General features: G+C 45.2%; 1 protein-coding gene across 1 annotated transcript in view; it reads right to left on the bottom strand.

The window, feature by feature from the left end:
* The window catches only part of LOXHD1 (lipoxygenase homology PLAT domains 1), a 79,404-nt gene that overhangs the window by 17,238 nt on the left and 37,310 nt on the right, over positions 1 to 24,856 (bottom strand). Inside the window, exons 17-21 of the mRNA XM_066569354.1 lie at positions 22,095 to 22,280; positions 18,614 to 18,741; positions 14,585 to 14,702; positions 6,299 to 6,476; positions 731 to 916 (exon numbers count right to left, since the gene is read on the bottom strand). Of these exons, the coding sequence (XP_066425451.1) occupies positions 731 to 916; positions 6,299 to 6,476; positions 14,585 to 14,702; positions 18,614 to 18,741; positions 22,095 to 22,280 (796 nt within the window). The remainder of the gene's footprint in view (positions 1 to 730; positions 917 to 6,298; positions 6,477 to 14,584; positions 14,703 to 18,613; positions 18,742 to 22,094; positions 22,281 to 24,856) is intronic.

Genomic DNA, 24,856 nt, shown 5'->3' with positions numbered 1-24,856 from the left:
TCTTTTGCATGAAGCTGGGATGGGATGGGATGTCACCACAGCAGTGCTAGTGGTGCATTTGTTACAAGATGCCATTCGGTGCCTGAATGACAACTCAAATGACTATGACAGTCCTGCTGAGCTCTGCTCTGCAGTTTGTGACACCAGTCAGGGTGTCCAGCAGCAGGGAAGTGTCAGAACCTCTCTGAGCAGCACGCTGCATGCTCACTGGCTGATGCAATGATCTTAATAAAGCCAGATACAGATCTTCATTTCTTTCTTCTGAGGCTCGCTGTGTTATGCCAGGCTGCATTTCCCCGCGTGTCAGTGTCAGGCTGAGAACATTAAAGTGCTCTGGGAGCACCATGCTGGCCCTGTGTGAGAGGTGAGGGTGGACTCAGTGTGTTGGGACAGCAGGCTGGGTGGCTTTTCTCTGGGGGAGGCATCCTCAGTGCTGCAGAGGTGGCTGTAAGCTCAGAGTGAAGCTGGGGACCTGCTGCAGCAGCAGCCAGGGAGAGGGGCACCCTGAAGGGGTGTGTCCAGACAGGGGAGCTGGGACACCAGCTCCCTGGATCTGGGTAAAATCCTGGTAAAAATTAAAGTTAAAAATCAATATCTGGGTAAAATTACCCAGGTAATTTTCCCAGCCTGAAGCAGAGCTAGGGACTCTGCCTTCAGCCTGCCCTGTGTCTGCGTGTTCCCTCAAGTGACAACAGCCCGAGCTCTCCCACCGCCCCATCGCTGCCCTGACCTTTGTTGTCATGCCAGATCCTCACTTTGCAGAGGTCTCCCAGGCTCAGCATTTCAGAGAAGCTGAATTCATCCATCTGGTTCCTCTCGAACTTGTTGGACTTGTTGGACTCCTTCAGAGGCAGGGTGCCACTGTCCCCATACTCCCCAAAGAGGATCAAGGACACGTTGGCGTCGGTGCCTGCTCCTGGAAGGAGAGAGCAGAGAAAAATGCCATGGGTTTCCCCGCCACCCTGGGCTGACTCCCGGCCCCCAGCTGCATGGAGAGGCAGCAAAGGCAGGCTGGAAGAGGCTGCAGGGGTGCTCATGTTTCTCTGGGCACCGCCAAGACATTTCAGTGGATTTGTGCAGGATTTGTGCAGGGAGGACAATCAGCTCTTCCAGTCCATCCCACAAATACAGCTGGATGCTTTGCCCTGGCTATTGAGGTGCTGTGACTGTGGTGGTGGCAGTGCACTGGGAAGCAGAAATTTCTGTTCCTGATGGAGGAGTGCCCGTCACAGCACTCTGCAGGGGATGTCAGGGTAGTAACTCACATTATTCCAAAGCAGCTGGGGAAGTAAAGTGACTTATCCAGCACAATCCACCAATCTACTGAGGAGTGTTAAAGAACATACTTTATAACTTTTGTAGCCACAAAGTGGTGTCCTGGGCTTCCCACAGAAGCAGTATTCCTTTTCAGCATTCAGTCATTCCCTCCTGCAGTCCCACAACCTTCTCCAAGCAATTGTGGTACTCAGGATCCTTCAGCTGGGGTCTGTCTCCTCCTGCTCTTGCTGTGTTTGATGGTACAGGGATTTCAGAGCTATGTACAGATCATCAACCAAGCCACTGTGGCATCTCATGGCCCACTTCTCTCAACACCCAACAGATCTTCCTTCTATATTGCTCTTTCTCAAAGTATTGACCATGCAGCAATCAATGGAAAAAGTCCCAGTTTCTCATGCAACAGTTTGCCCTACCACTTTCCACCTTCTTCTTGTGTATATGCTAGGAAATTAAAAAATTTCCAAGATGATCTTTATTACTTGATATTGAGCGTCATTTGTCCTCTACTGTCCGTAGTTTGCCAAAGAAAACAGCCATGCTGTTTTCCTGACTTTGGGAAGTTCCAGACCAAACCACCTGCAGTAACCTTACATTTTAGCTGCAAGTGTTACATTTTCATCTGGCACTATTTATAGTTCCACCAAAACGATTGCATTTTAATTTTGACACTGTAATATAAAAGCAGATTCACAGAGAGAAATAGGATTACACATGGGCAGACAGCCATTGCTGTGTCAAAACCATCGTGGAAAACCAGATCATCAAGCTCAAATCTGCCTTACAAAGAAACTCAGCATCTGCTGCCCTCGTTTGGATAGCCCAGCTTTGAAAGTCTAACCTCCTGCCAGGCCCTTTCTTGCACAGGAGTATCACAAATCCACTTTGAGCCACATAGGCAGTATTTCCCACAGGTCCATTCAAACACAATGCAGAGACAGAGTTAGGGGGACTGTAAACTTCTGGAGAAAGGTCCCATTTCCACATGATTATTGAATACAGAAGTTAGGAAGAAATCATGACTGTTCTTATGGAAGGACTGGGGAAAAAAAAATTGCTAGAAGAAAAAGAGGAGGAAAAGAGTCCTATAGAGGAAAGGCAAAGCAGCATGTGTCCATGCGAGAAGCTGCCCATGTTAAATTGGGGCTAATTTTCAACAGTTCCCTGGGAAGGGTTTAAGTAGGAGGAGAAAGCATCAGGGATCCAGGCAGTTCATCTGGCAGTACTTTTTATGACCCCAAAGCTTGCTGAGGTGAGGAACAAAGCAAACTGAAGTCCCTTTCCTTGCAAGGAGCAGGCTCCTAATTAATGCCAGGTCTCAAAAGGCACAGAACAAACTGTTTCTTAGCAAAACCGTCCCTGCAGGAAGAAGCTTATGAAGGTCTCATGCTGCGACATTTCCCTCACAAGCAATTAGCAGGAGATGGGAAAGTAAAAAACAGAAACGTTAAATCAATGTACATTTCACTTATTTGGGTCACCGATATTTTTTTGTTGTTGTTGTTGCTGCCAGTTCCAGGAAACTGCCAGCCACATTTAGGAACTGTAAAAAACCTGACAAATGAAGAGATGGAGGTACTGTGGTTGCACCAGCCCTAACTGGTGATGAGTGCAATGGCTCATGGATTGATTCTGGGGTCTGCAGAACTGAGCTGGACTTCATCATCAACACCCTAAACAGTGGCAGAGTGTTTCCTCAGCGGGTTTCCAGCCAAGGGTGGATTTGTGTGAGCGAGTGACATGCTGAAGGTCAGAATTCCAGCCCAGATGGACCTTGAGAAACTTGAGGGCTGGGAAAGAAGAAATCCCACGGAATCCGGCAAGGAGAAATGCAAACTCCTCTGTGTGGGTTGGAATGAACCTTGCACATGCTGGGAAGCTGAAGATGTCCCAAAGTTTGCAGCAGTACCCTTCATGTTCTGATTGGATCCGAGCTAGCAGGAGGTTTCCAGAGCTCAGTGCAATTCAAAGCACTGAGTTTGAATTCCTGGGTTGTGTCAAGACACTGAGAAGAGCTTGGAGGGTGGATACTAAGAGGAACAAGAGCTGGGACACACCGATGAGAGGAGAAGCCCTGGGGGGAGCTGGGGCAGAGCACAAGGGCCCCATTGCAGGCACAGGAGTCATGGTGCCAGGGCCATGCACTGCGTCACATCATTCCCCAAAAAACCAAAGCCACTGAGGTTGCTGGGGAGGCTCAGGCTGGGAATGAGGGAGAAACAAGTTTCTTAGGAATATGGTGCAGGTCTGGGTGCAGATGCATGAGGAGGTGGTGGCATCATCACTGTTCCTGGAGTTGTCCAGTGTTTGGCTGGGCAGTCTTAGCTGGCAACACTCCTTTGAGGAGGAAAATGGGTGACATAACCTCTAGAGGACCCTCTAAACAGAAATCTCTACGATTATACGATTCCTTATGATTATATGAGCAGATGCTTCATTTTTAAACAAACTCTGGGCTTGAGTCACAGCCTTCTGAGGCCAAAGAATGTCTTTCTTTTTACATGAAAAAAACTTATATAAGGCACTATCAGCTGACACCAACTGTCCTAAATTATTTAATTTGTAGGTTGGAACTGAGTTGACAACATCCTAATTAATCTTATAACAGCAGAGATAAGAACCTTCTGTTGCATTAATGCTTGGAAAATGAGAAAGCAGTATTTATTCACTCTCCATCTTTATTGCATTAGCATATATACAATGCCTGCATAGAGAAAGTAAAAATTAACCAGCCAAAGGACATTTTTGTGCCTCAGAAAGAGCCATCAGGTGGTCTGCCCCTATTGCATCTATGTCTGTGGGTCCTGCCTTGAAGAAAATCAGATTGTGCTTTACATCTGAGATCAAGACCCTGGTTTTAACCAAAGATTACCCATCTGCCTTGGTAGGTGTATGCCCTAACAACCTCCTCTTATCGCTGTGCAGCCTGAGAGTCATCTGAGGTACTGCTGGTGGTGGAAAAAAGGTGATTTGAGCCTTTCAGGAGCAGAGCTGTTCCCTGCTGCAAACTCTGTAGGTTAAATTTTCACTGGAGCAGAGTGACTTTGTGAAAGACAAAATGTAACTTAAAGGTTTCCTTGAGGAAAATGTAAAACAATGCTGCTGTTAAGCATGTTTGTGTGGTGGAGAGGAAATAGCTTATGCTTTCTAGTTTGATCCAGAATCTTCTTTGTGGGATTAATTTTCCCTAACTTTAGCCATCTAACCTAATGTAATAATGAAATCTCTGCCTGAATCTGATGAAGAAAAACTCAAAAGTAAGAGACCCTCAGGAGAGTTACCCAGACCACTGATGATGACTTCTATGACTTCTCTCCCAGAAGAATTGACCTGAGACAGTCTAGACTAGGAGGAACTAAAACCAGAAATACAATTTTTCAGAGAGTGGCAAATAGGTGAAATTATTTTGCCTGTGGTTTTTTTTTTTTTTGTTTTTTTTTTTTTTTGTGTTTTTTTTTTTTTTTTTTGTTTTTTTTTTTTTTTCTGTTTCAGTGACTCTTATGAGCTGGAAAGTTGAAATCCACTGCAAAGAAAAACTTCATAGCTAGAAATAAGCACATTTGATTCCAGCCCTTGTGCAGAATTGCTGCTCCTCAACAGTGCCAGTGTGGCAGGAGATGATATAACATGTTTAAACATCACCAAGGATAAAATGTCTTTCTTCCTGAATTGGTCCAACCAGGAGTAATTGTGGAATACATAATGATCAAAAGGGGGAGATGGTTCATGACTTGCACCTGCTTTAGATAAGCTGGATGAAGTTCAGCATTGTGTCAGTGAGCTGTGTGATCTAATCACAAACAGACTCTCTCAAACCACTCTGTAATCTGCTCTTTCCTACTGGTTGTCGCTGTTCATAATGAAATAAAATGTTTCTTCATTAATACCTGTCATCCTTCATTCAATGGGAAGGGCAGATCTGTCTGCTGCTGCTGTCATTTTCTGTTCTCTCCTCACTTCTATTTCCATCACCTTTGTGAGTGAGGGCTGGTTTTCACAAAAAAGGTCACAGAAAGATCTACCATTATATTAGATGGATGCCCAGATACATAAACAAATCTTTCTCTCTCTCTCTCTCTCTCTTTTGTTTTTTGTATTTCACTACACGTTTTTCAGACAAGCAACCGGCAGAGAAGATAGATAAGAAGTGGTGAGGTGGCACGAAGATGCTCTGCCAGAGAAATTTTGATATTCTTGGATCAAACTTTAGAAGCTGCATAAATTACCGCTGATAAAACCAGGGGGAAGGAAAAAAATAATAAAAAAAAGAAGCAACAAAGGGATAAAGAAAAGATCTTTAGAGGTCAGCAGTTGGTTATGTGCACTGGTGTGACAGAATCTCACTTGAGGAAGACACCTTTGAAACAAGACAATGTCTGGCTTGCCCCATCTTGGCACTATTCAGTTTGTATGTGGCAGCAGATTTCATCCAGCAGCCTGACAAAATTTCCCATGAAAAGAGGCAGTGATCCCAGGAAATTACATTGAAACCCCATTTCTTGGCTCTGGAAGCTCTTTCTGTATATTCTGTTCCATCTCTTCTGTCTGGTGTGCATTTAGGAATGTTTTTTTTTTTTTTTCACAGCCTGAGATAAATGGTCTCAAAACACTTTGGAAAGGTGGGTGAATTATTGCTGCCTGCTTTAGGCAAGGCAGACAGTGCTGACTGAAAACCTGATGCACACCAGCTCTGACCCTACATTTATGGACCTGACCAAAAAAGAAAAATGTGGCTGCTGACCTCTGCAGCTTGGTCTGGTAATAGTTTCTGTTAGGGTGTCTTCAGAGGAATCAAAGAGCAGTCAGACCTGGGCCTTGTGTCTAAATATGTTATTCCCAGAGCTCAGATGAGAATGAGTCTCTTAGACACTGCCCCAGTGAACAGCCAGCCAAAATGGTTGTATTCCGGCTAAACTATGTTTTTTCAAATGTAATTTCAAATGAAGCAGATGGAGGTTTTTTTTCGTTGTTCAAAAACAAACTTCACAGTAGAAAATTAATAAAATATCCAGCAAGGACCAACCTCCAATGTCACTGGTTTTAACCTGAAGAGTGTATGTGGTGTCCTCCATCATCTGCTCGTCGTTTATGACAGCTGGCATCTCACACTCCAGGCTTCCTGTGGCATTTTTCAGCTTGGACAGCCAATCCCCATAGGTAAATGTGGCCACTTCTTGGTTAGTAAGGTTCTTCAGGGTGATCTGTGAAGAGTCAAAATGGGGGGGAAAAACGTATCATTTGAATGAGGGCAAATGTTAAACTCATAAAGTGCATGATGTGGTAGGACATGGGAAGAGCTTGGCCATAGCTCCAAAGCCCACACTTCTGGGATAAATGGAGCTCTCTCCTATGGACGACATTTGCTGTGTTGGTTTGTCCTGAGAAATGATCTTCACAGTATTGTAATGCTTTTTCAACCACGTGGCAAAGCAAAGGGAGAAATTTGGACCTCTGACCAAATGGACAAAGCCCATCTCTAAGAGGTCAGACCTCTCCTGTGAGCCAGCATGGAATTCACTCCAAAGAAGGAACAGAGTTATTAAAAACTTCACTATCTCTCCTTGAAACACTCAGCATCTTTCTTTTGCCTGTCTCCCTTGCGTGAACAAGCAGAATTCATTGTAGAGAGACGCAAGCCCAAACAAGTTAAAACAAGGCACAAGATAAAATTAGGCCAGCAAAAACTTAATATTTCACACACTTCTCCCTCTGGGAAAAGGTGACAGAACAAACAGTATGCAACAGATATTAGTCACACTATCTAACGTGTCGTGGAAGCAGCTCAGATGCTGTGGTGATAAGAACAGAATGGGAATGAATTCAGAGCAGCTCAACAAGTTATTCCAACAAATGCCTAATAAAATACCCACCTTTATGTCTCTTGTTGTGTGTGGGCTCAGTGGAGCATCAGTCAAGTGGGAGGAAAGCATTACACCTGCCTGGAGCAAAAACCTAGCAGTAAGCTCTGACTAAACTGGGGGAGCTGAAGAGAAGGCAGGGGACAGTTGTGTAAATTGCCATTTGTGTCACCGTCTAACAGCAACAGAGGCTGTACCTGTGTGTAGCAGAGCATCAGAAAACACTGCCTCTGCAAAGGCCATGGAAACGTGAACCCAGAAGTGCCAGGGAAGTGTGGCACAGCATTAGGGAGGAGTGAACCAGGAGTGGTGGGAGATGTCACATTAAAAAGGATGCCTGGAGGTGCACAGCTCCACCCCTGCTCCAAGCGTGGCTGCATGCCGCGCAAAGCCCTGTCCAGCTGAGCTGTGAAAATCTCCAAGGGTGCAGATTCCCCAGGCACTCTCAGTCCTCATCCAGGGTTCACCACTCTCATTGGGAAGATTTTATTCTTTGTATCTGGCCAGGGTTTTCCTCAGTGCAGCTCATGTCCATTGCCTCATGACTTTTTGCTGTCTACCTCTGAGGAGAGTGTGGATCAGTGGTTTCTGAAATCTCCTTTCAGGCAGCAGAAGACTGTGACTAGATTCCCCCTCAGCCTTTTCTCGTCATGGCTTAAAAACTCCATTTTCCTCAGCCTTTCCTAGTGTGCCACGTGCTTCCTGTAGCCCCGTGACCACCTCAGTGCCCTTCCACTGTGTCTCATATATCAGCCTAAGGAAAAAAACATCAGTAAAACTTATCTTGAGATAAAATGTGCTCAGATTCTGTCTTCAAACTCCAGGTGTCCCAGTCCATGGCCTTCTACTGACCCCAACCAAGCCTTGCTGGAGTCTTCAGCAATTCAAAAGAAGACTACTGCTCCAGGTTATAAAAAAGTTGTTTTAAAAAGGGCAGTAGCTACACTGAAGATGATCAGCAAGCCATGCTGTTTGTGCATTGAATGGTTCTGTGGGTAGGACACTCATCTGGGGTTTTCAGTCTGCCTGATGCTAAAGAGGGATCTGTAACACAGCACCTTCACCCCCTGTCCCAGGGGCACAGGACATTTTTGGCTGTAGAAGATGTCCCACTTTTCTAAAAAGCTGCTTATTCATAGCCAGTGACACTATTACTTCGTGGTCAAAAAAACTGTTCTGTGAGTCAAGAGAGATTGAATCAGACCCTTGCTTTGAACCAAGCAGAAACCAGGTCTCCCCCAGCCCAGCGGGTGGCCTTTCTGCTGGGGCACACAAGTGTCCTCTCTCAAGGATGTGTGAATGATGCCGGCATCCTCTTAGGAGTCCAACCCAGAAAGTTTTCTTTGAAAAATTGAACTGTGAGCAATGTCAGATTGACTGAAAATCTATTTTCCGTAGTTATGAAAATCTGTGGTCTATTTTCCCCCCACCACAGGGCATAAACTCCATGCTGGCAGAGGTTCAGCCAGCAATACCCCTGCCCTGCTTGGGAATGACAGTGACACTGTTATAGCAAAATGTCCTGAGCAGATCTTTCAGGGAATTGTCAGGGAAGCAGTGGGGATAGAAGCAGATTAGAGTTGTCAGCTGGAGAGCACTCAGAGACACAGAGGTCAGGCCTCTCACAGATACCCAGCCCATGCTGAGCACTCCAGATGCTGTCTGAGAAAAAAAGTCTGGCTACTAAAGCTGCTGGAGCAAAATGCCAGATTTTCCCATCCTCAGCCCCTCACCCAGGATGTGTGATTGCATCTGTGTGCATCTTACTGTGAGGACAGAAACAGAGACCTGCCCTGGTATCCTGTTCGGGGCTGCTGATACGGGAGGAGCGGACAGGGGAAAGAAATTAATTTTATAAGTGCTTTTTGCCCAAGGGATGTCAGCCCAGAAATCCAACTCTGTCCTGAGCTGATCCCCCAGCAGAGGAGGGGATCCTGCCCCTGTGTCCCTGGGCTCAGGTGAGAGCCCACCTGCAGAGCTGCCCCAGCCCTGGCTCCAGCAGCACAAGGAGCTGGAGCTGCTGCAGCCAGTGCAGAGGAGGCCACGGAGCTGCTGCCAGGGCTGGAGCCCCTCTGCTCTGGAGCCAGCCTGGCACAGCTGGGGCTGTTGAGCTGCACAAGAGAAGCTCCAGGGACACCTCAGAGCCCCTGCCAGGGCCTCCAGGGGCTCCAGCAGAGCTGCCCAGGGACTGGGGACAAGGCCTGCAGGGACAGCACCCAGGCAATGGCTCCCACTGCCAGAGGGCAGGCACAGATTTTGGGCTCTTGGCAATTAGGAATTGCTGGCTGGGAGGGTGGGCAGGCCCTGGCCCAGGGTGCCCAGAGCAGCTGTGGCTGCCCCTGGATCCCTGGCAGTGTCCCAGGCCAGGCTGGATGGGGCTTGGAGCAACCTGGGACAGTCTAAGGTGTCCCTGCCCATGGCAGGGGGTGGAATGAGAGGATTTTTAAATGTAGTTTCCAACCCAAACTCTGATTCTGTGGTCACAGCAAGGGACACAGAAGCAGCGGCAGGGGCAGGCTGACCTCTGTGTCACAATGTGGGGACGTTGCCTCTCACTTACCCAGCATGGACCCACTAAATGCTGGTGATCCAGCCCAAGCACATCGTGTGGTAGGATCTGGGTATCCCCAGGGAAGCCCCAGATCCCACCTAAACTGGGGGCAGGTAAGGAATTCTTGAGGCATTGCCCCCTCTCTCAGGTCTGCCTGTCTCGTGACTACACAGGGGCCCTGAGCAGTTTGTTGGAAGGGATGAAAGCTGAATGTAGCCTTTTTCAGTGACTAAAATAGCAGAAGATGAATCCCATCCTGCAGGGAGATGTTTGTGGGTGTTCCACACACAGAGGATGATGCAGGATTTTGGTTTCAATCATGAGGGTCAACCAAGTCATCTCAGTGAGCTGAGCTGAGACTATATTTGATTTCTGCCTGTTCCTCTCAGTAAAACTAGCTCCTGCTTGGCAATGAGACCACTACTTTGCACTGCACCCAAGCTATTTTTTAGGATACCTAGAACGTGCTGTGGGCATCCAGTGTGCTTTTCAGCTCAAACTTCCTTGCTCATTATGCAAGGAGCTTAACTGGGCTGTAGAACACCAATAAGCCATGGAAAGAAAGTGGCAGAAGCGTGTATGAATAACACATTGATAATTTGCTTTGTAGCTGAGCAAATACAGTAGTTGACAGGAACATTAAACCAACAATTTGAAATTAATTGCCCACTGTCTCTGGCAATGGAAAGGTTTGACATGTCCGATTATTTGATTTACTCCTACCCAGCTTTTTTCCAGATGCCATGTAAAACATGCTCCACAGAGTCTCCCACTCTGCTGACACCAAAATACACAGCTCCTGGAATTCACCTTCAAAGGCTCAAACACAGGATTTCATGCTTCTGTTGCATGTCATTATTCTTCACTTAAACCTAGGAACTTCTGACTGTAAAACAAAAAGACTTCTCTCTTTTGCAAAGAATAAAAGTCAGCTTCAGCTATATAATTCTCAATTCTCAATAATAACTCTCAAATTCTCCTAATCTCCTTTATACAAAGGAGAAAGGACTGAATAAAGACCGAGTCCCACATGCAGGATTATTTGTGACGTTTGAATGCAATGCAATTAGTGCTTCATTAAGGCAGCTTCTTATCTGTCTGGCTTTGACAGCACAAAGTAACATTAAAATTCTGAGGGAAGCAACTCTGCAGAATTCAACAGTCTCATAATTCCTGCTATTTCACTGAGCTTTCATCCTTACTCGTTTCTAGATTTTCAACTTCAAAGCTAAGACACTGGGCAGCAGGTGAAATCATCACAGGGACTGAGAAAGCAGCTATCCCAGGAAGAGTTTTCCAAAGTATGCATTTAGATAAGTTTCCTAATTAGATTGAAAATTTTTTAATGCTGATGGTGGGGAGGCCCTGGCCCAGGGTGCCCAGAGCAGCTGTGGCTGCCCCTGGATCCCTGCAGTGTTCCAGGCCAGGCTGGACAGGGCTTGGAGCAGCCTGGGACAGTGGAAGGTGTCCTGCCCATGGCAGGGGGTGGAATGGGATGAACTTTATTGTCCCCTCCAACCCAAACCATTCTGTGATTCTATGATTTTGTTCCCTGGTTTTTCAGAAACACAGAGCAGTGTCATGGCAGCTTGGTGTGGAAGAACATGCGATTCAGCATCACATCAGTGGAAAAAATCCCCACTCTGTGTCCCTCCAGCAGTGGTTTGATCAGGAAGCATTGCTCAGCTTTGGAGAACATTCACGATGCCTGTTTGGGCATAGTAATGATCAATAATGTTCATTTTGTTGCAAAACATCACTAATCAAATTTTGTTCCCTGTAGAGGTCTAGGTACTAGCATTTAAAACATATTGTTACTTGTAGCAAGTTTGAATTTGCAGCACCAGGTTCATTACTTTGCTGAGATTCTGAATGAAATTTTAGTGCATTTTATATAGGCAGAAAAAAAATTATGACTACTTGCCTGCTTGTAAATTGAATCTTTTGGCTGTGTACAGAATCATTGATAATTCATGCATTTTAATTGGTATTTATTCATTTCTATATCTGCTAAACTAAAAGCAGTATAAATTATAGCTAGCAACAGTTTACCAAAAGACCAAAGAGAATTAAAAAGATCATTTATTGTTAGTTTAATAGAACAAGAAAACTGAGAATATAGTGTAGATAAATGGAGCAACAAATGGTTAATTACGGGGTTGATGGCTTAATCTAGCTTCTCATTTCACTGTGCTAGTTAGCACTAACTGTGAACCATCTGTCTGAGAGTTTAGCACTACCCCCACAAGTATTTCATTATGCAGTCTTAATATGCACTTTTGACAGAAATGGAAATGGGCTCCGATCAGTTTTCATGTCACACCAGGCTACGTAAGTTTTTAAGGCTGGAATACAAATCAGAGAACAAAAATCCTTCCTCCCCTCTTCCAGAACGCTTCTGTAAGCCACCCTCTGCCTGGGAATGCAAATGCTGTGTTTACCTTTGCAGGGAAGGTGGGAAAGAAAACCAATAAATACCATTATCTACGTAACACTGGAGTTAAAAAATCCTCTGTGATGTGTTTATCTAAAAAAAAAAAAAAAAGGAACTATAGGCATCATTTCCATAAGCTTATAAAATCATATAATTATAAAAGATGGTTTGGGTTGGAAGCAACCTTAAGGATTTTCCAGTTCAACTCCTTGCCACGGGCAGGACACCTTCCACTGTCCCAGGTTGCTCCAAGCCCCATCCAGCCTGGCCTTGGGCACTGCCAGGGATCCAGGGGCAGCCACAGCTGCTCTGGGCACCCTGTGCCGGGGCCTCAATACCCCCACAGCCAAGAGTTTCTTTCTAATGTCTAACCTAAATCTCTCCTCTTTTAGTGTAAAGCCCTTGCCCCTTGTTCCGTCACTATCTGCCCATGTAAAAAATTGCTCTTCCTCATTTTTACAAGCCCTCTGTTAAGTCTGTCTCAAGACCTGTTCTTGTTGCATGGTCCACCTGTGGCTTCTGTAGAGCTGGAAGGTGGCTGTATGTCTACTGGATGCGTACAAATGAGAGTCCTCTGAGCCCAATTCCATGGGAAATCTTTGCTTTTGGTAGGAAAGTCCAGCAGGATGAGGGCTTGGAATGCCTGGACAGACAAGGCAACAGGAAGGTGGGGAGGCACACCTAAAGATGCATCCATGCCTTGCCTTTGTGCTGCTGCTGATTCATGACTGCAAGACCTGGAATGTCTCTGGATGAATAAGCTTGATCTAATTTCATTTTATATGTATAAGATTTATAAAACTCGGGGGAAAGCATGTGAGAAATTACTAAGGGAGTTTGACCAAGACATCTGAATCAAATCAGACAACAGATTGAGTTATTCCTTAGGCACAGAGAGAAAAACTCTGCATCTGTGGCATAAGTTCTAAAGATATATGCTGGAGGCCTAATCCGTGGAGGAGCTGCAGAAGCATCATCAGAAAATCATGGAATGTTAAGGGTTGGTAGGGACTCTAAAACTCATCCAGCCCCACCCTCTGCCATGGGCAGGGACATCCTCCACTATCCCAGGGTGCTCCAAGCTCTGTTCAACCTGGCCTTGGACAATTCTAGGGATAGGGCAGCCACAATCTCCCTGGGCAACCTGTGCCAGTATTTCGCCACCCTCACAGTAAATAATTTATTCCTAATGTCCAGCCTTAATTCCTCCTCTTTCAGTTCCTCTCCTTCCCCAACTGCTGAGAAAAAATTTAGAAGTGAAAATATTGAAATAAAAATGGCACTGCAGCATGGAAATTCTTCTGACAATGAAGTCCATCACTTCACTGAAAACTGGTGGCTATGTAGGGTCAGTGTTTAGAAACACATTATCTATGTGAAAAAGACTGGAGTAAATTAGTCAAAAATGGAAAAAAGGACCCAATTAAAAAATCATGCAGTGTTCCCTCTGACCATGGTTAAGCTACTAGGTCTTAAACTGTTCTCATGAAAAGGTCAAGATATAGAAACCCAGCAGGATGTTGACTCCAGGAAAAGCATGGTAAGGAAAATGGCAGAGATGTGTTTCTCCATTAATGACATCTGATGGTCTGCAATCAGCACATCATTCCCCCTCTGTCTCAGAAATACAATTATAGGGACCCACAACAAGCAAACTACTTCTGACTGCCCAGACAGAGGTGACCCTTACAAAGAGCTGATGGTTTGACAGCAAAGATAAAGGCAAGCACTGTACTTTTGTGCAAGGTAGAACATCAGGGAGAAAGTACCATCAGTTTGCATGCTGCATTCAAAATGCAAGATAAAAAAGACACCTCATTTGTATGGACAAGAAAAGAAATAAATGTATGTGCTAGAGGAGAAGGAAAGAAGAAAAATGGGATGATCCAGCAGAATGGATGGATTTGGAAATGTCCCACCCAGCCCAGGGTGTCTCTGTCTGGCAGACAAACATCCACACTCCAAAGGATTCAGATTCCCACATGGCAGAGATCTGCAGGGGCCAAGGGCACAATCCAGGGACCAGAAAATATTACAGGAGTACAAGAGTACAAACCAAGGCTCGTGCAGAGGAGAGTGAGCAGAATCTGTGGTGAAACTATAGAATAATTTATGTTGGAAAAGTGTCCAGTATGATCACATCCACCCATTAACCCAGCACCACAGTGATCATTGTAAAACCATAGCCCACAAACATGCTACACCCACAAGCCTTTTGAACACTTCCAGACATGATGATTCCACCACAAAAAAAGCTCCAAAGCACAGCTTTTCCCTCTGCTCTCTTCTTTTGTGACTCAATTCCTGCCGGGAAAAACCGGCAGAAAAACCGTGAGACACCAAAGAGAAAAAAAATGTAGAAAATTAATGAAAATGAGTCCCTCAGTGCCTTTCTCCTCTTTGCCAGGGGTTGAGAGGCTCCAGGACAGGCAGGCTGTGAGAGACCTGTGATGCCAAGAGCGTTACCCTTTCCATGAACCAGTGCGGGCGCGTCCCCTTCCCGTCCGTCCGGATCCTCATCTTCCTGAGGGGCGCGATGTCGGCGATCTCCATGATGAAACTGTCCTCCTGGCCCCGCTCAAACCTGCAGGGATTGCAAGACCAAGGAGGTTTTCCTGCTGCTTTACAGCCTCTCACAGCATCTCTATCCCATGCTGCAGCCCTGGCCGTGCCAACAACCTCAAATCAAAAGTTTATGAGTGTTCTTTATCGGACTTGAGCTTTCCTGTGCTGCAATCACCAGCTACTCTGCTGTTGGCAAGACACCTCAGTGCAGATTTGACAGGGATTCCTCCTTCCCTGGAAAACACAGCCCACCTGGAGCTGCTCCAGGCAGCCTGTAGCATACATTACTGTTCTGTTTGTGGCAGGAACAATAGCAGCTCACAGTCAGGCTTCTGAACATCGCCTCCCTCCTGGCAGCTGCCCACTTGCCTGTCCTTGGCCAGTTCCAGCTAGAAGGCAAAATAATTTTGCCTCATCCCCTTCCCCCTGAGGCTCAGCACAAAACTTTGTGTTTTGTGGAGAGAGGCAGTTGCTGCAGCTCAGCTGAATGTGGCACTGGGATTGGAGCCTGATGCCCAAGTTTAGTAAGCACAGGCAAATTGTGTTAGAGTGGAGACAAAGCCAACCTGATGGAATTGGGGGATTTGGATTTGCAAACTGTCTCTGCCTCTGGTAAGAACCAGGGTGGGTTTGTGTAAGCTTGCGTGAAAGACCGTCTCCAGTGCGTGGCTGCTGTGTACAGGCACAGGGACGTGCAGGAGCTGCTCATCCATAACAATCAGCAGGAAGCAGGAGAAGGCAAAAAACAGCTAACATGTGCTTCCCAAAGAAGATTACATTGGCTAGGACTGCACCTTCCCTCCCTCCTGGCATCACTGGTGTTGATGGAAAGCCTTGCTTCAGTGGATGTGCTGCCTCAGGCTCAATATTACTCTGTTCTAAACAAGTGTATCTTTCTGTTTGCTCCCTCAAATACCTGGGGACCTGCTGTGGTCTTGGAGTTGGAAATCAAATCCTTTCTAAGGAGAATGGCAGCCAAATCCAGGAGGTCTACCAAGCACGTGGTGACCACTCTGCTGTTGAGGTTTCTCCTTCATGCAAACTTCTCCTTGTGGGGGGATTTCCTGAGTGTGCTGAGGGGTTTGGGAAGAGCCCTGCAAACTGTGGGCACTGCCAAAACAGAAACAATCCATAATGATGATATCTCATTCCTGGCAATGCACACAGCCTCGCAGTGCAGTGCCAGAATGTGGAGAAAAAACCCCAATTTTCTTTACCAACCTCTGTTCAGATTACCCCCTGCAGGATGAATGTGATTATACTCACACCATTATCTGAGCATGCATAGCTGCAGATGTTAGCAATAGGGGTTGGCTCGAGCCTCTCAGTTTTCATCCAGGCATTGCTTCCTCTGCACTCCCAGAAGCATTTGGACAGGGCATTTTGGTCCCAGTCCATTTCTAGTTATTAAGGGTTATGTTTGCTCTTTGAAAAACTCCTTTTTCTTCTTATTTGTCTTTCTGTGGTACCGGATACTGAGGCAGCCTGTCTCACTGTGAGAAATAGAATGTACTTTTGTCCCTGGACTGGATTGATTTCCACATCTATTTAACAAAAAGGTGTGACCCTTCCAGTCTGAATTGTCCTGTGATCCTATGATCAGTTTTTATTACAATCACTATTATCTACAAAGCTTCATAGAAATCTCTCACTCTGAGGCTTTCCAGGATGAGCAGCTCTAAGCTAAAATGTCTGCTAGCAAAATAAAACATTCTTTATCTTCAGCAAATGCCTTGTTTGAAGTTTGTAACACTGATACTCATCTGCTTCTTCCAAGAGGGAAGTACTAGAAGGAAGTGATTGCCAAAGTGACAAAATGGGTGACCCAGAAGCTCTTTGCTATTCCTAATTTATATGAAGATGAACATAAACCTGAAAAAAAAAATTGAGAAGGGAAGAAGTAGCCAGACAAGCTGACTGCTGCTATTCCCTTTTCAGGACACTGAACCATTTATCTACAGGGTTTCATTAAGGTTTCCTAGCTATGCCTGCCCTTATAAATATTTCCATTGCCCAGGGGTCTTGGCAATAAGTGTAATGTAGCGAAAATTGCCTTAAATCTGTGGCAGGTTAGACAGACGGCTCCTGGTAAGACACTAAGCTGCTGTGAGTGAATTGGCACTGGATGGCCCCAATAAAGATGAAGAGCCTTTTACCATTGGGTTGCAGCAGCTCTCACCCATCCCCTGCTCTGCTGGTGCAAGGGCTGGAGAGATTTCCACGTGGAAAAGAGCCAGGAGAGCCTGTGCTGTTAACAGCTGGATGAAGACTGGTGGCAGTGGTGCGGAAGCAGGCAGGATGTGAATTTGGGGACATGAATGTCCTCTGCAGAGGGTGCTAATGAGATGACAAGAGCTCTGTACAGCTGGAGGTGTGATACAGAGCACCTCCAGCTAGCAGAGATGTGCCAGCAGAATAGCACAGCATCCTGGGGATATTAACATAATAAGAGTTGTGCCTTACACTTCCTTTTCTTTACACAGCCCCAGTGACTTTTCAACATCTTTCACAGCTCCTCTACTGTCAGATGATAACCCAGGCAACTAATAACACAGAGACTTTTCTATTCTCCTGCATTGTATTTTCATACTCTTATATCAGAGATTGCCCATCCCACCCGTGTAGGCAAATGGGATGTGTTTTTAGAGGCCACAAAGTTTAGGGTATGGCTTGCCCCAGATGCAGCAAACCTACAGCCATGCTCCTGAGGGGCTGGAGATGCCTTGATCCCCTTTAGAGATTTTTTGGTTGACACACCCAGATGTGAAATCTGCTTCATTTCTGACTCCAAACATCAGTGGTCCATTTTCCTGCCTACCAGGACTGAGTGTTAGGATTAAATGAGTGGAAGACAGGCCAGTTTGGGCTTGCTCAGGGTCTGGTAAGAGGGGTGCCACTGAAGGCCACACTTGCTGGTAAGCCAGGGGCATTGCCCCACATGTTGGATGTTCCTCTGTGATGGGGAGCAGCAAGCCCCAAGAGCTGTGGTTTTCTGCATGACTCAGCTGTGTTTCTCACAGATATTTTAGTTAACAGCACCTTTGCTGCATTTTTTTCACAACAGACAAGGCTCGTGCTTGTTACTAACTAGACACAGGAAGCTCTCAATCTTAGCTATGTTTGTCCAGACACCCACTCTGCTACAACGGCTTCAAGTGAAACATTCCCTGAGCAAACACCTCTGTGCAAGGTGCACCTTATCCTCTCAGTTATCCAGCATTCCCTCAGCGAGCTGAGCTCAAACCGTGTGGCCAAAAGCTCCCACCCTTTGATGCTCTGTAGATGCCTTGCTGAATAAGATCAGAGCTAGTCAATTAATTAAATTTAAGCATGATGCCACTAAAAGATGGTTCATTCTTGAGCATGCCAAAGCTTTCTGTACTAGGGAAGGTGCTAGGAGGGAACAAAAAAACATTGGGAAGTGGATGAGTGGCGGCATGTGTGGGTTTTTTGGCTTATGGAAGTGCTGGCATCAGGCTAGGGTTATAGTGTTTGTTAGCTGTTTCTGATGAAGAAAACATGAGGTTTGTCATTTTTAGTAAAATTAGGGCATTCAGTGCAGCATTTTCTGCCACCACCCATCCATTTCCCAGTGCAATCCTGGGCAATGTTCGCAGTTCTTCCTGGGGACAATGCAGGACTTCATACTTTTGTTCAAGATGCTTATCTCTAAAGCCACTGAGGAACAGGTTAAACAAACTTGCACAAATAACAAAGGGTGTTTTCCCTGGCTATACAGTGCTCTCTTTTCCTTTGCCTTGTAAAAATCTGACAGAAATACTTACAAGGGGCCCAGGTCTGAATCTATAATGTCAATGGGAGTAAATGTGTTTCAGCGGCAGCATGATCAAAGCTCTGAGTGCTTCTTGACTCGACACTAAAATCTGCCATCACTCCACTTCTAACCCACAAAAATGACAGCTACTGTACCTGTCCCCGTTTTTTTCCAGCAGCAGCTCCTCAGTGTTCCCATTGGATCCGAAGACAGTCATGAAAATATTGGCATCGGTGCCGCCGCCTTCGATGTCTCCGGTCACAACCGTGACTTCGTAGAGGATCTGGTGAGGGTTGGAAGCAATCAGAAATTTAAACAGCTGTCCTTAACCCAAGCTAAACAGGGCTGATGCCTCAGGTTTTAGTTTTCATATTTTTCAGATTCTGTGCTGCTTTAGTGTGTGGGTCTGAGCTTTGTATTAGGGGATGGTGAGCTCTCTGCACAGAGCAGGGAGACAAAACAATTCCTGCCCCAGCTGGGGACCAAGGACAAATGACCCAAATCTCAGGCCCAAGAGCACAAACAGTGGTGGATTGAAGAGATAAAAACAAGAAGGATGGGACTTCATAGCCTAAAGCTGTAATTGGACAATTAACTCCAATGTGCAAATGGACCAGGACTTACAAAAGTGAGAGTCCCTATGACTGGTCGTGCATTTTGTGACAATTTTGGTTCATCTTGGGTGTAGCTCTTGTACTCCCCAAAGTGTATCCATTGAGGCCTCCCAATAAATCCCTACTTTACTCTTAAGCTCTGTCCAGTCTGTGTTCTAGGTCAGCCTTCAGAGGGTATCAGGCTTTCCTGGAGATCTACCTCATTGACAGTAAATGTTCCAACACAGCTTCTTGGTTCTACTCCACACCATTGTTTTCAAAGGCAAAGTTAGGCATCAAAACTTACTACAGGACTTTCAATCTATGACCTTTTCTACAGATTTTCTCAGCCTCTAAAGAGACACATTTATTGTGACAACATCTGAATTACAGAATCACTGGATGGATTGGGTTGAAAGGGAGATTTTAAAGCTCATCCTGTTCTATCCCTGCTATGGGCAGGGACACCTTCCACTATCCCAGGCTGATCCAAGCCCTGCCCAGCCTGGGCTGGGACACTTTCAGGGATCCAGGGGCAGCCACAGCTTCTCTGGGCACCTGGGCCAGGGCCTCATCGCCCTCAGTGTAAAAAATTTTTTCCTTTTATCTAATCCAAGTGAACCTTCCCTCAGTTTAAACCTGTTATCCCTTGTCCTGTTGCAACACAGTGATGAGGATCTCTTAAGCTGCTTCTTCAGAGGAGTCACAACCATCACATAAATAGCTAGGTCTCCAACCCTCTGCTACCAGTGTCTCTGCCTGGTCACCTCCAGCACTCCAGCTGTGCTCTGCACCAAATTCTTGCTAATTTTAAAAAAGAGTCTCCCAGAAGAACAACTGTTTCTTTTTTTTGGCTGCAAAATGTTTCCCCCAAGTTCAGTGTTTATCTGGGAAACGTTTATTCCAATATCACTAATAGTTTGGAGGTTTATACATCAGAACACTCTTTGTGGTACAAAAATTCAGCTGTCCTGCTCGCCAGGGGGACACTCACTACTGCATCAGCTGCAGAGTCCTCCCAGATCTTGTGTGCACTGAAGGCATGCCAGTTTGTGAAAAGATGTTTTTTATAGTTTTCACCTTACTAGCCTAATTTTGTTCTTTTCTCCTGACAGGGGAACAATAAGACTCTGAACAAATATGTCAAAAAATGTGCAAATCCCAGTGGCCATCAGGGGTTTTAAGACTTCTAGACCACTTAGATGCTTCCAAGATCATAGCTATGGTACCAAGGCTTCTTTAAGAGGTGGAGGAATATCAAGAAACAGCTCACAGAAACATATTTTAAATAGTGCCCTGCTAGCCTAGTTTTATTCACCTGAATTTTTGCTGCCACATAAATAAACAGTGCATAGGAATAACATGATATAAAAAATATTTTTCACATTTGTTTGAACCTGAGTAACCTGTTGATCACATATTCATCCACACGTATTTTAAATCTTAGCAATGCATCCTATTTTTTTACAGGAAGGAGAAAACCTCTTTTACCACTGCATTGAAGGCTTCTAATGGCTGTGGTGGACATTGAGTAATTTCTCCAACTATGGGAAAGCAAATATTCAATTTAAAGCAGAAAGAGGGAATATCAAGCCAAGGAGAAAATTAAGTTGAAATGGGTACGTACAGCTGTACAAAAGCCAAGCAGGAAAAAAAATAGAAAAGTAATAATCTTCCCAATGATGCTAAACATATCAGTTGTCTTTGAACACTAAAATGCCTGTAAGACTCAGTTTCTAACTACAGCTATTAATGAGGGAACAGTCCCAAATTCCCTCAGCTAGGAGACTGATCAGAAAGTCAAATGCTCACTTCTGTTTTCATGTCCCAAGCATCTCCCCAGATTTCCTTCAAGTCTCCCATCAAGTTTCTGGCCCAACATCACAGGGAAAAAATTGTTGCTAGATGTGTCTATTTTTGGTGTGTTTGTGAAAATAAATATTCAGGATTGTGCTGTTAAAGGAAGACTGAACATAAGTCTTCATTAAGATCCACTTCAATCTATGGGAAAGCCGTCAGCTTAGCAATAGGGGCTTGGAAACCTCATCCAGGAGGTTAAACAACAGATGGGGCATTTTTATGAGATTGGTTTTAACCTTTGTATTAAGTCTGAGGAAGGTTTTAACACCCTCTTAGGTCAATTCCACCACAGAAATCTGCATTGATTTGGTGAATCCTTCACAAATGCTAAAAAAGTTATCAATTTTTTGCATGTCTGGGGAACAAGAAAGATTTCAGGAGAATATCTTTAGCTTGGGGATCAAGAGCAGCATAAAGAAAAAATAATGTAGTATGAAAGTGTAACCTGACTGTAAATAGAAGCACATCTGTGGAGATTTTAAATTGCCACACAGGTATTTAAACACAGTGTTATAGTCACATTCATCCAGAGTGTTATTTCTGCTACAAATCGTACATCCAAAATCAGCATAGCTCAGCTTTCCAATTTGTACTTGTCTGAAATATGGCATAGCAGATATTACTTCAAAATTCATATATTTGAATGAAAAAAGAGAGTTTTGTTCATCATTGATTCAACTTTAGTTAGTTATTCTCACCAAAAATCAGGCATACAAATGTTTTCATGTTTCAACAACTTCCAGTAATTATTAATTTCCCTATCTCCTGTTAGAAAATTTGGTATGTAGCCACATCATGGAGGGATCAAAACATTAGGATATTTCCACTGCTCTAATCTGATGAGTTACAAGTAATCCTTCACCTTGCAGCTGCTCCCACTCTGGGGGTACCAGGTGACCCAGTGGGTGACAAGATGAGGACAGGCTGCTGAACTGGGCCCCACCTGCTCTGCCCTCCCACTATGCCATGGCTGCCTCCAGCCAGCCTCACTAAACAGGGCCCTAAACAGTCGTGATCCTAAGCCAAGCCTAAAGATTTTGCTGATAAAATAACATAGGGAAGGAAAGTGAAGGGAAGGCTCAAGCCACTTGAAGAAGTCAAAGCTTGAGAGCTGCTGACACATGAGCTATGCCAGCAGAGCTCCCTGCAGCAGCTAAAGGCACAAAGGGAGCCTGGTGCCTACCTTGATGCCAATGTTAACACATTCTGCATCCAGGATGTTGAGGATCCGTGAAGTGAGCCCGTCCCCTTTGTCTCTGGCTAGCCAGCACTTGCAGACAAAGTTGTACATGACGCCTTTGGTGGGCACGACGATGGTGAGCTCTTCCATCATCCAGCAGCTCTCAGGGGTAGCGCCATCGTGCCCCACCTGCAAGGGCCAGAGAGAAAACACTTCCTGGGGAAAGGGGGTTTCTCTGGGAGAGGGTGATTCACCTGGCAAGGAGGGACTCAGACTGTGTACTCCATCACAACAAGCCATTCCTCACGGGAATGGAGGGAAATGGTGCCATTGCCATGGGCAAGGGAGCTCAGGTCATCAACTGCTGTGCATGAGGGAAGGCCAGTCTCAACAAAAGACAAGCTAGACTGGACTGACCTACATGGAAACATGTCCAGCCTCTTGTCGCTCTTGCACCATTGACCTCTATATGCTCATTTTCACTTGGCAGCAGACACACTTCTCCACCTTTACAAGCCTTTCCACTTCTGTCACTACACTTAGAAGTGATTATTCAAAGCTTTATAGCCAAGAGGAAAGACGCTCAGCAAACACCCACATGCATTATTACAAGCACTTCCCTCACAAATCCACATATAAGTGAACTGAATGTATGAGGCTGTTTCTCTGCTTCCTATCCCCTTAGACTGCAAAAGCTCTGTCTTTGTACAGGAGACAACAGATGGAGCTTACATCTGTAGCTGGTTGATTTTCAAGGACCACCTCCTCCAGCCTCAGGAATGATCTGTCCTGGAGACCAGGAAGTCACATAAGGGTGGCCACAAGCCTGCATGGATTAACAAGGAGCTCCTGAAAAAAATTTAAGTGGAAAGAGGAAGAATACTAGAGGTGGCAGGAGGGGCAGAGATCCTGCAGAAATACAGAGACAGTGCAGGAATGAGTTAATTATGAAAGCCAGAGCCCACCTGAAACCGAATCTGCCAAAAACCAGGGTTCCTGCAGGTGTATCAGCAGTAAAACAATATTGACAATGTAAATTTCTCCAAGAACCTACATGTGTCCCTCTTAAAGAAGGTGGGGAATTCAACCTGGGGCAGGCTTGGAAGAAAAATTATGTATCCAAGTTAATGTATCAACCTTGGTCAGTTGTTCCAATGAGCTACCTGCACTTAATTATTTTCAGAGAAAATGTTGTTTTTGTCATTTCCAGGAAAATGAGGTCCTTAGTCCAAATACCTCAGTGGTTTTTGTTTTTAAATTATTAGGATATTTAGGGAGGCTCAGAAAGCAATTTTTAATAACAGATTCATCTAGGGTGATATATTTGTGGTATCTATTTTTTTCCCAAAAACAAGTGATCTTTTCTGTCTGACGGTCTCAGCCATCACTGCTATTAGGAGTATTATTGCTGTACTAATGTCTGTGCAGCTGCGGAAAATTAGAGCTAACCACTAGGGAAATTCAACTCTACAATGGATACATTAATCCTCAGATTCTTGGGGTGTGAGGTGAATGGGAATATAACATTTGCCTTCCCATTCCCTCCCTGCCAGCTTGGCCGAGCATCTCCAAGACCAAAGTCAGAGTCTTAGTGCAGCTCTGCTGCAGGATGGCATGGATGAGGTAGTGGGGAAAGTTCAGGGCCATGGTTGTGCAGTGACAAAGCAGCTGGAGGGAAAATCCTAATGAGCCTAACAAAATTTGTTGGTTTTTTGGGTTCATTGCACACCCCCACCTGGTCACATCATAGAATCATTGAGGACTTTAAAGCCCATCTCATTCTAACCCTGCTGCCATGAGCAGGGACACCTTCCACTACCCCAGGTTGCTCCAAGCTCCATCCAGCCTAGCCTTGGACACTTCCATGGATGGGATATCCACAGCTTCCCTGTGCAAAGTTTCTTTCCAAGACATTGCTAGCTGCCTCATTTTCACAGCAAACTTTAACTTCTTTGAAATTAGTGACAGCCAGAAGGAAACAACGTGTGCATCCAGCTGCCTTGGAGAACCTGTGCACTAACAGCTTTCCAAGGACCTCAAGAACAATGTAAATTCTGAGACTAATTCCATCTGTGTCAGCCAAGACTTCCCTGTGGCTGGACTTCAGGAGCAGAGCACCAGGATTTGACTTTCAATTCCAGGCAAATCTTTAGACAGACGATGCCAATGGAGTGAATAATGCCAAGCCACAGCCACGCCAGCAGCGTAGCCTGGATGTGCATATCAATATCACAGCAAGTGGTTTGGGCTGAGATGTTTGTGCTAAATTAGAATGACAGAATTTCAAAGGCAGGTGGATCCTTACTTGGGCTGCTTGAAAACCTTTATAACTTGTTCCTCCTGTCCTTGAGGGACTGCACTTCTCTGAGACTGAGATTCACAATTTATACTGGGCAGCTCAGGATCACATAGAAACTGAGCACAGTGGCAGAGGGAATATCTGAGAGAATATTTGTGGAAAGAAGGTTCAGGGAATACTAGAGAAACCTGAGGGTCAGGTCCCTAGTCACTGAGGGACTGGACTTGCATTTGCAACATTTGGGTGTTCTTGATCTTCCTCTGTGCTCATGGTGGAGAGAGGCTCTGAACCAGAAGAGGTTTATGACAAAAAAACCAATTCAGGACTCTCCTAGACATACCTGTGTCTCTCTGCAGCAACAACAGTCTAGGAACAGAGATACTTTCATTCATTAGGAGAAGAAATATTCAAAATTACTTGAAAACACAGTATAAAGTGTCTACACCGAATAACTTGTGTTATTTGT

This window comes from Molothrus aeneus, chromosome Z (assembly GCF_037042795.1).
Source record: "Molothrus aeneus isolate 106 chromosome Z, BPBGC_Maene_1.0, whole genome shotgun sequence".
NCBI classification, from domain to species: domain Eukaryota; kingdom Metazoa; phylum Chordata; class Aves; order Passeriformes; family Icteridae; genus Molothrus; species Molothrus aeneus.
The sequence above is the reverse complement of the archived record's forward strand: the minus strand, read 5'-3'. Positions and strand labels throughout refer to the sequence as shown.